The 15,572-nt window shown below is 45.0% G+C and overlaps 2 protein-coding genes across 3 annotated transcripts in view; one reads left to right on the forward strand and one right to left on the reverse strand.

The window, feature by feature from the left end:
- CA5A (carbonic anhydrase 5A) overlaps positions 1-15,572 on the forward strand; it is a 32,346-nt gene that overhangs the window by 7,364 nt on the left and 9,410 nt on the right. The window contains exons 1-2 of one of the 2 annotated variants that reach the window (XM_083456509.1): positions 7,876-8,112; positions 10,078-10,275. In XM_083456509.1, coding sequence (XP_083312635.1) covers positions 7,968-8,112; positions 10,078-10,275 — 343 coding nt within the window. In that variant the 5' untranslated portion in view covers positions 7,876-7,967. Of the gene's footprint in view, positions 1-7,875; positions 8,113-10,077; positions 10,276-15,572 lie in introns of those variants that run through there. The other variant, XM_083456510.1, reaches the window with a different exon arrangement.
- Positions 811-7,910, reverse strand: LOC310685008 (E3 ubiquitin-protein ligase TRIM17-like). The gene is made up of 4 exons (XM_083456544.1): positions 7,699-7,910; positions 5,490-5,912; positions 4,418-4,513; positions 811-1,613 (listed from the first exon to the last, which is right to left on the reverse strand). The coding sequence occupies exons 2-4, from the start codon at positions 5,898-5,900 to the stop codon at positions 1,605-1,607; spliced, it is 516 nt and encodes a 171-aa protein (XP_083312670.1). The 5' UTR covers positions 5,901-5,912; positions 7,699-7,910; the 3' UTR covers positions 811-1,604.

Below are 15,572 nucleotides of genomic sequence, written 5' to 3' on the forward strand. Positions count from 1 at the left end.
GACTAACTCCTTTATGGGATAGTTCATGTAGTTCTGTACTTTTGCAACCTAAGTCTGCCTTCAGGGATCTAACTGTGAGCTGAAAGATTGTGAGTAAACTACTTTTATGTTGACTTTCATAAGATTGTTGTTTCTATTATTTTTAAAAGGGACAATAAGGGGCCTTACCAGGAATCTTATACAGCGGTACCTCAGGTTAAGTACTTAATTCATTCCAAAGGTCCGTTCTTAACCTGAAACTGTTCTTAACCTGAAGCACCTCTTTAGTTAATGGGGCCTCCTGCTGCCGCCGCGCCACTGGAGCACGATTTCTGTTCTCACCCTGAAGCAAAGTTCTTAACCCAAGGTACTATTTCTGGGTTAGCAGAGTCTGTAACCTGAAGCGTATGTAACCTGAGGTATTGAGAGGCTCAGACGAGCCTGCAACAAGCAAACGGCTGTGCGTTTAAAGGGGAATGTTACTCTGCTAAGATACAGAACTTGATAACACAAGTTAGGAAGGATATCATTAAACAATATATCCTCTCCTGCCTCCCTGAACATTCCCACGCTAAGACCCTGGCCTCCTTGCTTGCTTAATCCACAGAGTTTTGCCCAAGTGTTTCTCCCTCCTCCCACCTGAAGTGGGCCTCTCCTTCTGCTTGCAATCAGGTCTATGCCCCCGGAGGAAAAAACTCCCTCAAACATCATCTGGCTCTCAAGCATCTCTAGACGACTGAGTGCTGGAGATAAATCTTCTTGCAAGAGCCATCAGAGTGATCATGGAATAATTTTCTTTGATACGCAGCAATTTGATACATTTCTGCTTAGTTTGTTAAAAGCTTTATTTTTATTTTTTCAGTGCTCATATGTAACCAACCCCCACCCCAAAAACATTTAAGAACAAACCTCAGCAAAGAGATGCCACTTGATCAGAATATCTGATGAGCACATAAAAATGCAAGATGGATGAGATGGCATTATAACACTTATCAGTTCGCTCAAGGAACCATTGTAAGTAAAGAACTCTGGTCACCAAGGTATATATTTACTCCCTGCCTGAGGTATGTTAAAGAATTGTTCCCAACAGTTTATTTTAGGGATCAATCCAAACCTCACAAAGCAAGGCTAAAATTAAAGTTATAAAAAATCCTCTAAAAGTCCAGAAAAAAACAGTCTTCTCCCTGGGCAAAAGTGTTAGTTTAGAAGGAATTTAAGAACCTAGAATCAACTAGGTAAACATAAGTATTAAGGCTTCCTCAACAGAAGCATAGGGTTAGTAACTCAGTATGTGCATTTGAATTCCTTAACAGATCCGTCTACGTTGGAATTTTACATGGGAGTTCAAATGCAAGTTTACAGGTGGGGAGGTGGAGCCTGCCATCTCCCTACCCATGACTGAACATGCACATTGAATTATGGGATGGGGCTAATGTTTCCGAGGACTCACAACCTGGTGGTCCCTCTGTCTTCAGAGTGATGCTCGTGGGAGTTGGATTCCATTGTGTTTTGTGCAACATCCAGAGGGTGGACAGGAAGGTTCCAAATCTTTTACGCCTTGCGTCTCACACCCTTAGGGTCCTCAGACAGATTGACAGGGGATAGGGCGCTATGCCTGGGTCCAGTCACATTTTCTGCAGGGCAGAGAAAGAAAAGGAGAAGGCTGGATGAGATCAGGGGATGCAGATTCACAAAACATTCTCTCTTCAAACTTCACATGGATTTGGTCAGGAAGCCTCGCAGAGAGCAGAAAATACTCCCTTCAAGTTAGTAGAGGCAAGTCAAGGACAAAGAGAATGTAGTGGCTACTTATTAAAATAAACAGTAGTACCTTGGTTCTCAAACACCTTGCTACTCAAATGCCTTGGTTCCCAAACGCCGAAAACCCGGATGTAAGTGGTCTGGTTTTTGAATGTTTTTTGGAAGCCGAACATCCGAGGAGGCTGTCAGCTATTGTTTCCGGCCCACCTGCACCAATCAGAAGCTGCACCTTGGTTTTCAAATATTTCGGAAGTCAAAGAGACTTCCGGAATGGATTAAGTTTGATGCTTTTGTTTTTGCTATTTATTTTGCGTTTTTGTTTTTGAGGCTTTTTCGGTTAATTTGTTTTTGTGACTGTGTGGAACCCAGTTCAGCTACTGATTGACTGACTGTGGAAATGGATAAAAGCACCCCCCCCCCATCCAAACAATGACTATAATCAGTGCAGGTAAGTGTTATGATTTATATATGTGAGAATATATAGAATTCCTATATGTTCATAAATTGACAAGGCAGACACATACATAAGTATATAAACTATGTGTCTGAAATAGTATAGGAGAGCAATCCCAAAACCATTTTGACTCCCCCAAATTGACCTCAAATGTTTATCTGCAAGGAGGAAGGAAATGGGAAAGCCTCCCCATTGTCTCTTTGCTCACAAATCCTGTCTTAAGGGCATATCTGTGTATGAATAGGGTGAGCCTGTGACCTGGACTGAGGAATTAAGTATTTATCATCACAAAACTATCCGTATAGTTAAAGCCATGGTTTTCCCAGTAGTGATGTATGGAAGTGAGAGCTGGACCATAAAGAAGGCTGATCGCCGAAGAATTGAGGCTTTTGAATTATGGTGCTGGAGGAGACTCTTGAGAGTCCCATGGACTGCAAGAAGATCAAACGCATCCATTCTTAAGGAAATCAGCCCTGAGTGCTCACTGGAAGCTGAGGCTCCAATACTTTGGCCACCTCATGAGAAGAGAAGACTCCCTGGAAAAGACCCTGATGTTGGGAAAGATGGAGGGCACAAGAAGAAGGGGACGACAGAGGATGAGATGGTTGGACAGTGTTCTCGAAGCTACAAACATGAGTCTGACCAAACTGCGGGAGGCAGTGGAAGACAGAAGTGCCTGGTGCGCTCTGGTCCATGGGGTCACGAAGAGTCAAGGACTAAATGACTAAACAAACAAACAAACAAAAATATCACAAAAGAATGGCCAGGCTCTCCAGGTAAACCCATTAACAGGTTTCCTGCCAGACAGGATTCTGCTGTAGACCGCCTCTTCTATGATGTATGTATGATGTATTGGGGGTTGGTCTTGAGCTACAGGGTGGCAGTTTCAAAAGTCTACATAAGGGCTTGCACACCTTTGTTCTGGGTTCTTCCTCCCTCCTGCGGGGGTGGGTGGGAGAGCACCCTGTTGCATCAGTTTAATAAAGATCAGGCTTACTAGCTGCTTTGCTTCTCAATATTCTCTGGCTGGCCTCTGTTATTTTTCTCCTACCAATAGAAAACCTACATAAGGAACCTACATATATGGGCTCTTGGGTACCCCATAAGGGGAAAGGAGCAGTTTTTTTCTCACAACATAAGAAAATAATAATAATTATAATCTACAATACTGTCTTATTTATTTTATAGTACAGTACATTGATTATTGCTTTCATTTTATGGATCAATGATCTCATTAGATAGTAAAATTCATGTTAAATTGCTGTTTTTAAAAGTCTGGAACGGATTAATCTGTTTTGCATTACTTTCTATGGGAAAGCGGGCCTTGGTTTTGGAACGCTTTGGTTTTGGAACAGACTTCCGGGACGGATTAAGTCTGAGAACCAAGGTACCACTGTATATATTTAACTCCCACAGCTCCAGTAAAAGAGACATAATCCCAGAGCTGGACAGGACAAGATCTATTGATAGTGCCATCTCCCTGTGCAAATGGAGGATCCAGCAACTCAGGGGTCCTCGCAGCACACCAGTGCTTCCCTTTCATTTTGCAATGTCCACGGGCTGCTTCATTTCTGTCTGCATTCACTAGTAGGAGTGGCCAGATGGACTATGCTTGGTGGGGTATGTGCATCACCTAGTCTCCAGAGACCTGCAGTGTGGTTTCCTCTTCCCAGACACTTCCTTGATCAGTGCCAGAAAATTACCTTACTCCCTTGTTTTCCCTCCAAGCCTCTTATCAGGAGAAGGGCAGCAATTAGCTTAGGGCCCCTCCCTAAAGCCTTTATATCATAAATTCATGATTGTGGGTGTCAGGGTGATTACTATGAATACTGCTTGTGCCTGCAGAAGTTTCAGAGTTGACACAGCTTCGTTTACAATCAGTGCATATCCTGCAGCTCCCTGCTAAAATCCTGTAACTTTTCTCACCGCAGATTTTCTGGAGTCAGGGTCATTTGTTTCCACCACTTAATACCGAACAGGACAAGTTCAACTTACAAAGTTAAGACCACATAGCAGTGGGGTTTTCATAATTGTTTTCCGTCTGCTTCAGCAGCAAAGGGGAAGCAGAACAGCAGGGAGCACCAAGTGGAAGGAAGTCTTGGGAGGAAGAAATATCTCTTCCCAAGTGGAAGTGGGGCATTGCAGTGCAGTTGCTGCCTGGGGCTGGAAAACAGGAGAGAGGAGCGCCAAGGTTGTGCAAGCTATATAAATTTAAAAATTTACCAGCCATTCTGATCTTCCCGGCTCTTGAGTAATTTTGCAGCCCTCAAGGTTCTTCCTCTCTTCCTCCATAGACTTCAGCTGGGCTTTGGTTTTCTCCTGAACAATAACAACAACAAATAATGTTGTTTTTTGCTTTATCGGGGAGATTTTCCCTTTACTTGATTTGTTTGTCCAACCCCCTCCCCCACCCCCAAGTTAAAACAACCTGAGGCCACCTCCACATCTTTATAGCCCTATACGGCCTAGGACCCTCGTACCTATGGGACCGCCTCTCCTGGTATGTCCCACAGAGGAACTTACGGTCTTCAAACAAAAACATCCTGAAGGTCCCTGGCCTCAGAGAGGTTAGGCTGGCCTCAACTAGAGCCAGGGCTTTTTTGGCTGTGGCTCCGATCTGGTGGAACGCTCTGTCACAAGAGACTAGGGCCCTGCGGGACTTGACATCTTTCCGCAGGGCCTGCAAGACAGAGCTGTTCCACCAGGCCTTTGGTCAGGGCACAACCTGGCTCCCTCCTTTGGCAATCTTCACAGAACTTTAGCCTAATGATTGCCATCAATTTGAGTTGAATTAATTTTATAATGAAATGATTTTAGAATGTTGTAGTATTTTATTGTTGTTAGCCGCCCTGAGCCCAGCTTCGGCTGGGGAGGGCGGGATATAAATAACATTATTATTATTATTATTATTATTATGTGGCAGCAAATCCCACCAATGAAGGTCAGAGCTCAGGGGTGGAGCAGAGCATCTGTTTTGCATGCAGAAAGTCCTTGGTTCAGTTACAGGCGTCTGCAGGTAGGGCTGGGAATGTTCTCTATCTGAAATCCTGGAGAGCTGCTGCCAGCCAGTGTAGAGTTCTGAGCCACATGGACACAGGACACTGCCTTATAAGGAGTCAGGCCATTGGTCCATCTAGCTCAGTATTGTCTACACTGACTGGCAGCAGCTCTCTAGGGATAAAGACTGAGTTCTACCTGGAGACTGAACCTCAGAGCAGATGCTCTACCACTAAGCTGTGGCCTTTCCCCCAAACAGCCTCCATATAAGGCAGATTACAATGTTTGCCTTGCTTACCTTGAGCTCTCGGCCAACCTCCTCCAACAGGGCTACCTTATGGCCACTGTGCGCCTTGGTCCGTTTACACACCATACAAAGCGGGGCGTCATCATCCTTACAAAAGAACTTCAGGGGCTTCCGATGCCTTTTGCACACCTCTCTTCTCCTTTCTGTGCATCTCTCCACCCACAGCTTGACAAGCTGGACCACTTTTGCCAGTTGCCAGTTTGGCCTGCTGTCCATTGGCTGAAAGAGTCTCCTGCACTCGGGGCAAGCAGACACTCCCTCAGATTCAGGCCAGGACTGGACAATGCAGGCTTTGCAGAAATTATGCCCGCACTCCAACATCACAGGATCTTTGAAATATCCCAGGCAGGTGGGGCAAGTAATTGCATCAATAAGCTCCTCAAGAGGTCCCTCAGTTGCCATCCTTATTTCTCCCTAGAGGGCAATAACAGCAGGTTGGGTTTCATTTCTGATTTAAAATAGTTCAAGAGCAACAAAAATGGTGGTTGTGGGCAAAACAAAGAGGTCTTACTCATTATAAAGTCCAAATCCACTTTGTTGCAAAACTTACAGAACACAAATGCCTTCAAAACTTACAGAGCACAAATTCCTTCCAAACTATCAACACCCAACACATTTTAAGGGACAAGTCTTTTGATGAGGACACTGTACAAATATTTCATAAGTAGCATATGTTTCAAGTTTACACCATAATTTCAACATAATTTTTTTAAAGTCCACCTAAAAAAGGTGAAAACAATTCAAGCGTTCGACCAATAAGCCAAATTAAACACAAGTGTTGCATTTTTTTAAAAAACAGGAATTTAGTTGAAGTTACACAGCCACCCAATCCTATATATGTGTTCTTTTAGAAATAAGCGCTAGGGTTTACTCTTAGGTAACTGTACACCATTTGATAGGATAAGTTTATAAACTTAAGATGACAACCCTGTGCACTTAACTGACAGTAAGTCCCATTGAACTCAGCATAATTTACTTCTAAGTAAAGATACCTAGGATCACAGTATAACAAATACCTTCTGATGAGGAGTGTCTACCCCAGAGAAAGAGCCACCATTCTAAACAGCCATGTACTAAATTTGATCACTATAAATAACCACACTACTTTCTTAATCCAGTAGTTTACTTACAGTTAAACACCACCAAGAAATACTGGAATCCGGACAAAGATCACACCCACACATTTAAAGCACATTACTTTCTGCAAAGAATCCTGGGAACTGTAGCTTGTCCCTTATGGAGCTACAATTCCCAGCATCCTTAACATGAAGCCTGCCTGGATTTTATAGTATTCTGAAGGTAAGGGGAACCTTTGGCCCTCTAGATGTTGACAAACCACAACTCCCATCATCCCTGACCACTGAGCATGTTTTCTGGGGCTGATGGGAGTTGTAGTTCTGTAACATCCAGCGAGCCAAAGTTCCCCCACACCTGGTCATTGGAGCACCTGTAACCAGTTAGCTCACTAATGAGAGAGTCCTTGCTTATTAGAGGACCTTTCCATATTTAGGCTGTACATCCATCTAGGAGTAAGTCCTACAGGATTCAACTTCTGAGTAGGACTGCACTGTGAATCTTCATTTAACTCTTTTAAGAATTGTGTTCTTAATCTCATTTCCAGGGAAGAAAGGGGGGAGCAAATTGTCTGTATGCTTCATTCGCAGTATATAGTTTTTCTAAAGCCCAGAAATGAAAGACTGTGTGTTTGGACGTTAGCCTATATAACGTTGCCTATAAAACTGTAGAAGGGGCAGTTAGTACAGCGTTTTATAGGCCTATAAAACAGCTGCCTATGAACAGTCAGTCAGTGGCTTGAGCAGGCGCAGAGAAACTCCCTTTCTCTCCTTGGGTGAGAGCTCTCGCGTGCCTTTTAAAATCATAGTATTGTAATCATTTAGAAATTTGCATCTGATACACATCTGACATTAGCAAGTGATAATTTCATGCAAATCTCTCCCCCCCCGGCCATGCCTAAGTGGTCGCCCTCTCTCTCCCACGTTAACACCTCAGTCCTTATTGGTGTCTACTCAAGAGTAAGCCCTATACTGAATCCAACGGGGCTTCCTCCCTGAAAGCGCTCCAGCGGACCGATCAAAAACGTTGCAGCGCCTTGTTATCTCCCTCGCCAAATCTCTTAATAAAATGCGCCTCGAGGGGATGGAGGTGCCCCACTCTCTCCCTTAGGTTTCTCCAGTGCCACCTGCACCCGGATCGAGCCGGGAAAGTTTCTCTCGCCCGCCAACTCCGGCGCGGAGCGTTTATGGCGCCTGCAGGCGGCGAGCGGGGAAATGACTCTGCCGTCCCTCCCAGGATACTTTCGCCCGCTGGCGGCCGCGGCGCTTTGCCGGGCGGAGATGGTGGGCGAGGCCCCGGAAGGGGCTGGCTCGGCTGGGCCGGCCGAGGAGTAAGGGAGCCTTTAGCTTCCAAACAACGCCGCCGCCGCCGCCGTCTTCTCCTGCCGCCTCGGCCATGGCTCGTCGTCTCCTGCCGCCGCTGCTCCTCCGCCTCGGCAGGGACCCTCGGCCGGCTCCAGCCGCCCTCCCCGTCCGCCGCGGCGGCGGGGTGAGGCGGTGCAGCTTGGGCGCCTGCGCCTCCTACCGCCTCCGGGACGGCGGTGAGTGACACACCCCGCGGCGACCCCCCCCCCCGAAAAGAGACCCCCCTCTTCTCTCTGCAGGAACTTTTCCTCCCCCCAAAAAATTATGGCCTGTACCTGGGGTCCATAAGGCCCTAATATTTCCCCTTCGCCCCCCTCCCCATCTCTTTTCCCAGCTGTCCACACCCTGCCTATTATTCCCCACCCCCATGTTCCTTTTCTCATTCTCTAACACACACACACACGCACGCACACGGGTTGCTTTTTGCTTAATTAGGTACAACCCTAACCTACTATTACAATCTCGCCCCTGCCCAAAACACCCCTCTCAATTCATTCTCCACCTGTCCCCAACTTAAATCTTTCCTTTCTGATCTGCTTTTTTGAACCCCAGTGGTTGTGCCCTTTTCCTAGCACCCCAATATTGTATGATGGATTATTGTGTGGACTGCTTGTTTTGTATTCTGTACACTCTGCTGTTGTGTATACAGTATGTACATTATTATAGCATCTATACCATACCTTTCTCTTAAGGAGTTTCCAAGGCAGCATACATGGTTCTCCTCATTTTATCCTCACAACAGCCCTGGGAGGTAGTGACAGGCTCAAGGTGACCCAATTGCTACATTACTGAGTTGGGACTTGAACCCTGGTTTCTCCCAGGCCCTAACTGAACACTATTAACAACTACACCATACCAGCTCTCATTAGGTAAAGGAGGAGTTAAAACTTTTTGATAAATTAAATTGCAACACACTTTGCACTGTCCTTCCCAGTTTCTTCCTCACCTGTTTGCACCCACTTCAGAAACCCCCCAAGTCCCAACCTACTAGTCCATGGTTTCATAGCAAGAGCACAGCAGGGCCTTTAGGAAGTGGCTCCCTTTGGTCTCAGCTGGTCTTTGCAGGGAAATGTCACAGAGCCGTATGTCCTGATGCCCTCTTGCAGAGGACAGTCTTCTGGGGGAGGGGATGTATAATGTGGGGTGATCCAAATGCACACCCATAGTTCCTTATTTGTTGTTCACATCTGGGGTCCCCACATACTTTTCAGCATTGCGCAAATGCAACAGTTGACTGGAAAAATGGATCATGGCTTTATCTCATCGGGGACAGTCCCCTAGTCATGGGGTTGTGCAATATGATATGAGGATAGTGGAACAGGTTTGGCTGAACTGGGTGCTGGCACCTCAGGATATAGAATGGATTGCAAGAGATGGGCTGGGGTGTAGTGCTGAATCTTAGCGTTGCACATGGCACTGCTGAAATCTGAGAGCCAAAAGTCTGCCACTTGTTGGAAGTCTCCTTCAACCATGCTCCATACTCAGTTGTCAGACTTTTCTCCTCAGAGCAGCTTTCCTTTCCTTTGCACTGACGTCCAGGCTTTCTTGGGAATTGTGCTGATATTTAGCAGTGGCAGGAAAGACCACAGATTAGGGAACGATGTGACAGCGTATCCGACTGTTGAAAGCAATTGCATTAAAATCAGTGCAGAAACCTAAAATAATTATTGGAGAATGCAAAGGTGTTGACTACAGTGTGAGGGAGCATCAGGTTCAGGGCGGTGTTAAGGTGCAAATCTAATTGCGGCTTCTCTGTGTGAATCTGAATTGCAGCTGTTTATTCCTTTCATTGATAACTTTTGGAAGCAGGCTGGCTTGGAATATGGTTGCCAGCTGGAAGGCTGTCACCAGGATCAAGAGAAGTACTTCAGGCGAGCTGAAGAGCTTCCCATCACTTGGGGGGATGTTTTGAATTTTCATGCGTCGTTGTAAAGTGCTTTTGAAACTCCCCTTCATTTCAGAACTGGGCAAATGTTGTTTTGCAGCCAAAGGCCCCCTGGAAATGCAGAACAACTTGGAGAATTGTTTGCACTGTGGCCTACTCTTCCAAGCAACTTCCATTGATCTATCAGCCTAAAACATATCTGTGAGTTCCATACAGCTTATGAGAAATTGCCTGTGTCCTCCTTTTCTTCTTCCAGTACATCCGCTGTGGCAGAGCCCGATTACAATCCCGGGGGGCAGCCGGCAGTCTCCAATCAATATCCAGTGGAGAGACAGCGTCTATGACCCCCATCTTAAACCCCTTGAAATACGCTACGATCCAGCCACTTGCCTCCATATGTGGAACAACGGATACTCGTTCCTGGTTGAGTTTGAGGATACAACAGACAAATCAAGTAAGACTTAAGGGGATGATTGGGATCGTAGGATAATAGCTCGGTGGTAGAGCACTTGCTTTGTATGCCTGATGGCTTCTCCAGCTCGGGCCGGGAATGCCTCCTGCTTGAAACCCTGAAGACCCATTGCTGCCAGTCAGTGTAGACAATACTGAGCTAGATGCACCAATGATCTGGCTTGGTGTAGAGCAGATTCCTAAGACCCACTGGTCCTGCTATTAAGTTCTGGCCTAGCAGGCACCTTTCGCCACCCTTCCAGTTGGCAAAAGCTAAGTACATTGGCAGACATTTCTGCATGTTAGTTCCCATTTCCCTAAATAATATGTTATTTCCCATTTCCCTGAATATGCATCATGTGAATCCTTGCATTTTTACTCGCATCCATGCCCTTGTGAAAGTTGATTCACATCTTTAAAATACGAGTGACAATTGCCCTGCTAATTTGCTAGGGTAAAAGCCGGATGTTTGGTCCGGAGATCTATATTCAAATCTCCGCTTTTTGCAGCAGGCCGATTACGTGGCTTTGGTCACGTGGCTCTCCTGACCCCAGAGCCCTACCAAATAAAGGCCTCTGTTCAGATGAGAATTGTATCGCGTTTTATACATGAAAAGGGCCATATAAATGTTCATGAGTGAAGTCTGTGGGTGGAAATTCTTAACTAATCCTCTTTCTAAGATAATTAATACAGTATCTAGTTTTGACTTCCAGACTCTGTGAATCATTATAATTGAGGAGACAGGAATAGTGTATTACATGCGTAGCGGACTTGCGGCCCTCCAGATGTTGTTGAACTACAACTCCCATCAGTCACAGTCAGCATGGTTCAGGGATGATGTGTGTTGTAGTTGGGGGAAGGTCAAAGGTCTCCCCATCCCTGGGTTTTTGAGAAACTATGCATATTTTACAGTACATTCAATGTAGGAACAAAGTGCTTTCTGTTATGTATGTATTACATTTTAACCACACACATTCCTCCTCCATGGAGCTCAGGGCAGCATAGATGGAAACTTCCTCATTTTGTTTTGTTTTTATTCTCAGCAATTGTGTGAGGTAGGTTAGGGTGCAACACAATAACTCAGAGAACTTTACGGCCAAGCAGGTTTTTCCGTCAGGGTCTTAGTCAAGCAATCTTAGTCCAGTAGTCCAGCAATTACTCTTTTTTTGCTATAATTTCCATGAATTTTGTCTCTTGGCTAAAATTCACTCCAACTGTAATCCATACAAGACTTGGGGAGCAGCTGACATTCTTTATTTGGATGCATTTTTTTCATTCTTTTGGATGCTTTTTCATTCAACTTTTACCCATTCATTTTTGTAGAGGAAGCCCTTGAGGAGGTTTCATGTGTGCATATTCCCAAATGAATAGTATAACACTGGCATTAAACATTAATGAAATAAAAGGTTGTTTATCACTTTGGCTGCATTTCACAGATAAGCTTTTGAATAATGTACTTGGAAAATATCTAGAAGGCAAGATAGGTGCTTGGTTCTAGCAAAGCACCTTGTTCTCTGGTTCCCCTTGGAATTGTATTGAAACCTCAGTAAATTGAAGGAAACTGAATATAGCTGCCTTCTCTGGCATTGGAAGAGCTCTTTTTATTCTTCCTGAAAATAAAAGTCAGGTTTTGTTAGCTCACTTGAACCAAGTGCTCTGTGCTTAGTGGTTGTTTTAATTTTAAACAGATAAGACAGAGCCTCAAAAGCTGTACATTGATAATCTGTTTAGCCAATAACTAACATTGTGGTGGCTGTTAGTGGTGTATGTTTAGAACACTTAGCAGCACTCATTAAGTAAGTTGTGTGTTACACAGTACTTGGATTAAGTCCAGTTACCTGAGTAGCCATTATGCAAAGAGTATGTTTAAATTAGAGAAGGGTCATAGGCCTGTGGTGGGATACATGTTTTCCATGCAAAAGGTCCTGGGTTCAAGTCCTGATGTAAGGAAATTCCTCATACCAATTAAAGCTGCTGCCCTCCGGTGTTGACAGTACCGAGCTAGATGGATTAGTGATTCTATAAGGCATCATCCTAGTGTGGCCTCACCTGGATCCAATTTATGAGCCATAGGTTGCCCATCACAGCACTCTTTAAGAAGCATAATCGTTCTCTGGTAGTAACCTTCCTGGGCTGAAGCTTACAGCTTGTGTTTGGGTTGTATCAAGTATCTTAAGAAAGCTATTTTAGATACTGCAGTTGCTTTTTATGGCTTCTCTTTTTGCTTGTCTTGCAGTTCCAGAGGAGGAAAGGTTAAAATTGTAGTGTGTACTAATAGTAACAGGGACGCAGGTGGCACTGTGGGTTAAACTACAGAGCCTAGGACTTGCTGATCAGAAGGTTGGCAGTTCGAATCCCTGCGATGGGGTGAACTCCCGTTGCTCGGTCCCTGCTCCTGCCAACCTAGCAGTTCAAAAGCACGTCAAAGTGCAAGTAGATAAATAGGTACTGCTCTGGCGGGAAGGTAAACGGCGTTTCCGTGTGCTGGTCTGGTTCGCCAAAAGCAGCTTAGTCATGCTGGCCACATGACCCAGAAGCTGTACGCCGGCTCCCTCGGCAAATAAAGCGAGATGAGTGCCGCAACCCGAGAGTCAGTCATGACTGGACGTAATGGTCAGGGGTCCCTTTACCTTTTTACTAATAGTAACATTGCCAGAGCCATGTTTGTGAGAGGATGAGCGGTGGATGTAGCTCAGTGTTAGAGGGCATACTTTGGATGCGGATGGTCGCAGACTCAGTTCCCTGTAACCTCCACCTTAAGAAAGCATCTGGAGGGTGGGGCTTGAGAAACGTCCACCAAAATCCTCAGAGAGCTGCAAGCAGTCAGAGTAGACCTTACTGGGCTAGGTGGGCTCATTCAGCATAAGACAGGTTTTTGTGTTCATGCTGGTGTATAAATATATATAGATAACTATGCAGGCAATTAAGGGTACACTTCCCACAGTGGTCTATTTGTTTTTTCTTTTTTTCTTTTTTTAACTTTTTATGATTTTATTGTTTGGTTTGATGTTTGTACTGTATGCTGTTGTAAACTGCTGTGGTACATTTTTACAATACAGCAGTATAAGTGAATACATTAAAATTGTGTTGGGGGCCTCCTTAAGCAGGCTTCTAATATATTAAACATGGACAAGAGATACTAGGCAAGGTTGATAGATTTACTAGCAGAAAGCAGCACCTTTGCTTTGCATTTCCAAGATCTCTCTTCTATCTTAGCATCCTGATATGACTTACTTTTCCCATTATCCTGCACACTGTCCCTTGGTTTCTGCTAAGAGAAATTGCACAGCGGTCTCTCTCCCCAACCCCCCCCCCTCCAAATTTGATGATTATCATAGCTGTGGCTGACTTCAGACACCACCCTCCTTTCCTGTTCCTCTGCATTCTCTATCTCAGCCTTCTAGCTCAAGTTTCCTAGCCTTCCTTGAGGGTAACTTTTGCTCAATAAATTTCAGCTGCTAACATCCAGTGTTCTCTGCCGGTTTCCATTGAAACCCTTTAGATTTGCTTAGAAGTCATTCTGATCCATGTCACTCTTTTAAATCTAATCATTATATGCCTATATAACTTCTCCCTCTTTTTAAATATCTAAGCAGAGACAGCTGCTAGTGGTGATGCTTATATGCTACCTCTGCTGTCAGAGAGGCATTTTGCCTCAATACCAGTTGCTGGCAATTGCAGGTAGGCAGAATGCCATTGCATTCCAGTTCTGCTTTTGGGTTTCCCATTAGGGTATCTACAGTGGTACCTCGGGTTAAGTACTTAATTCATTCCAGAGGTCCGTTCTTAACCTGAAACTGTTCTTAACCTGAAGCACCACTTTAGCTAATGGGGCCTCCTGCTGCCACTGCGCCGCCGGAGCACGATTTCTATTCTCATCCTGAGGCAAAGTTCTTAACCTGAAGCACTATTTCTGGGTTAGCGGCGTCTGTAACCTGAAGCGTATGTAACCTGAAGCGTAGGTAACCTGAGGTACCACTGAACTTGGCCACTGTGAGAGCAGGATGCTAAGATTAGATGGGCCATGAGCCTGATCCTTGAGGCTCATTTTACAAGACAATAAAATAAAACACATTTGTGCTGCTGGCATAAAAATGTCTTAACGTGCATGATAAGCATCCAGCCAAGTGTCATTTACATTACTCAAGCCCCAAAGTTAATAAACGTACCTTTCCTATGCTGCAGTCCTCCTGTTGCAAACCCTGCTCATTCCAATGGGAGCGAGATTAGGAAGGGACTTAAATTATAGGCTTGTTCTTGCTTTACTATAATGCTTTTCTTCTTTGTGGTTCTTTCTGACTCCTAAACACGTAACTTACTCTTATTTCCCACCTGGTCCTGATGCTCTCTTCTTCCTTTGTTTTCTTTCTCCTTGCTTCTGCTGTCTGACAGTAATAGGCAGCTGCACAGATAGAGAAGAGGAAAAAGAGTGGATTAAAAAGTCAAAAAGTAAGAAGGAAGACAATGGCAGTAAACCGAATAGAGGAGCGTGCTTTTAAGAGAGGCGGCATCTGAGATGGGATCTAAATCAGATTCGTGGCGAGGATGGGGCTAGTTGCACTACGGGGAGTAGAATGAAAGCAAAGGGAGAGAGAGAGAGAAGGAAATGAGAAACGAAGGCGTTGGACAACACAGGTAAGTGTTGGTGGTTGTGTGCCCACTGTTGCCCTCTGGTGGTTGCTTTGTGGTGTTGGTGTCTGCTGTTTTTGGTGGCAAGCAGAACTTCCCAGTGCATTGTGGGGTTGTCTGCAGTTACTGTTTGGCAGTGCAGTCCAAGCCCAAGATCCACCAGGAAGAGAGAACTTGGATTCGTCAGATCATGAGCTTTCTCGGCTGAGCCGGGGCTGCGCCCAGTGTAAGTCCTCCACCCCAGCTGAGCCAGAGTTATGCCGGCATAAGGCCCTCAGCTAGGCTCAGCTGGTGGAACATAAGAAGGCATAATATATGTCAGTGCAAATCCCCCCAGAAGGGGTCTTCCGGGGTGTGTGTGTTGGCACATGAAGGGGCAAGGAGAGACTTACACCTGTTCCAAACCTATTCCTTCACTTTGGTCTGTGACTGGAAACCCAGTGGAACTTAGCTGACAAGCAGTCAAATTTCTCCTGCATGGAGGAGTCACTTATGCTGGCTTTCTGTAATTAGGATTGTTCTGTCAGAATATACAGGGACTTTCACATCTACACCTAGAGATACAGGCTATGGCGCAAAAGAGACCTCATTCTATTGCATTTCTTCCTGTTCTCCTTAATTTAAAACTTTTAAACTGCTTATTTAGCATGTGGTAGAAAAACAAGCATGTGG

The sequence above is a fragment of the Podarcis tiliguerta genome, assembly GCF_965153285.1.
Source record: "Podarcis tiliguerta genome assembly, chromosome: 8".
Taxonomy (NCBI): Eukaryota; Metazoa; Chordata; class Lepidosauria; order Squamata; family Lacertidae; genus Podarcis; species Podarcis tiliguerta.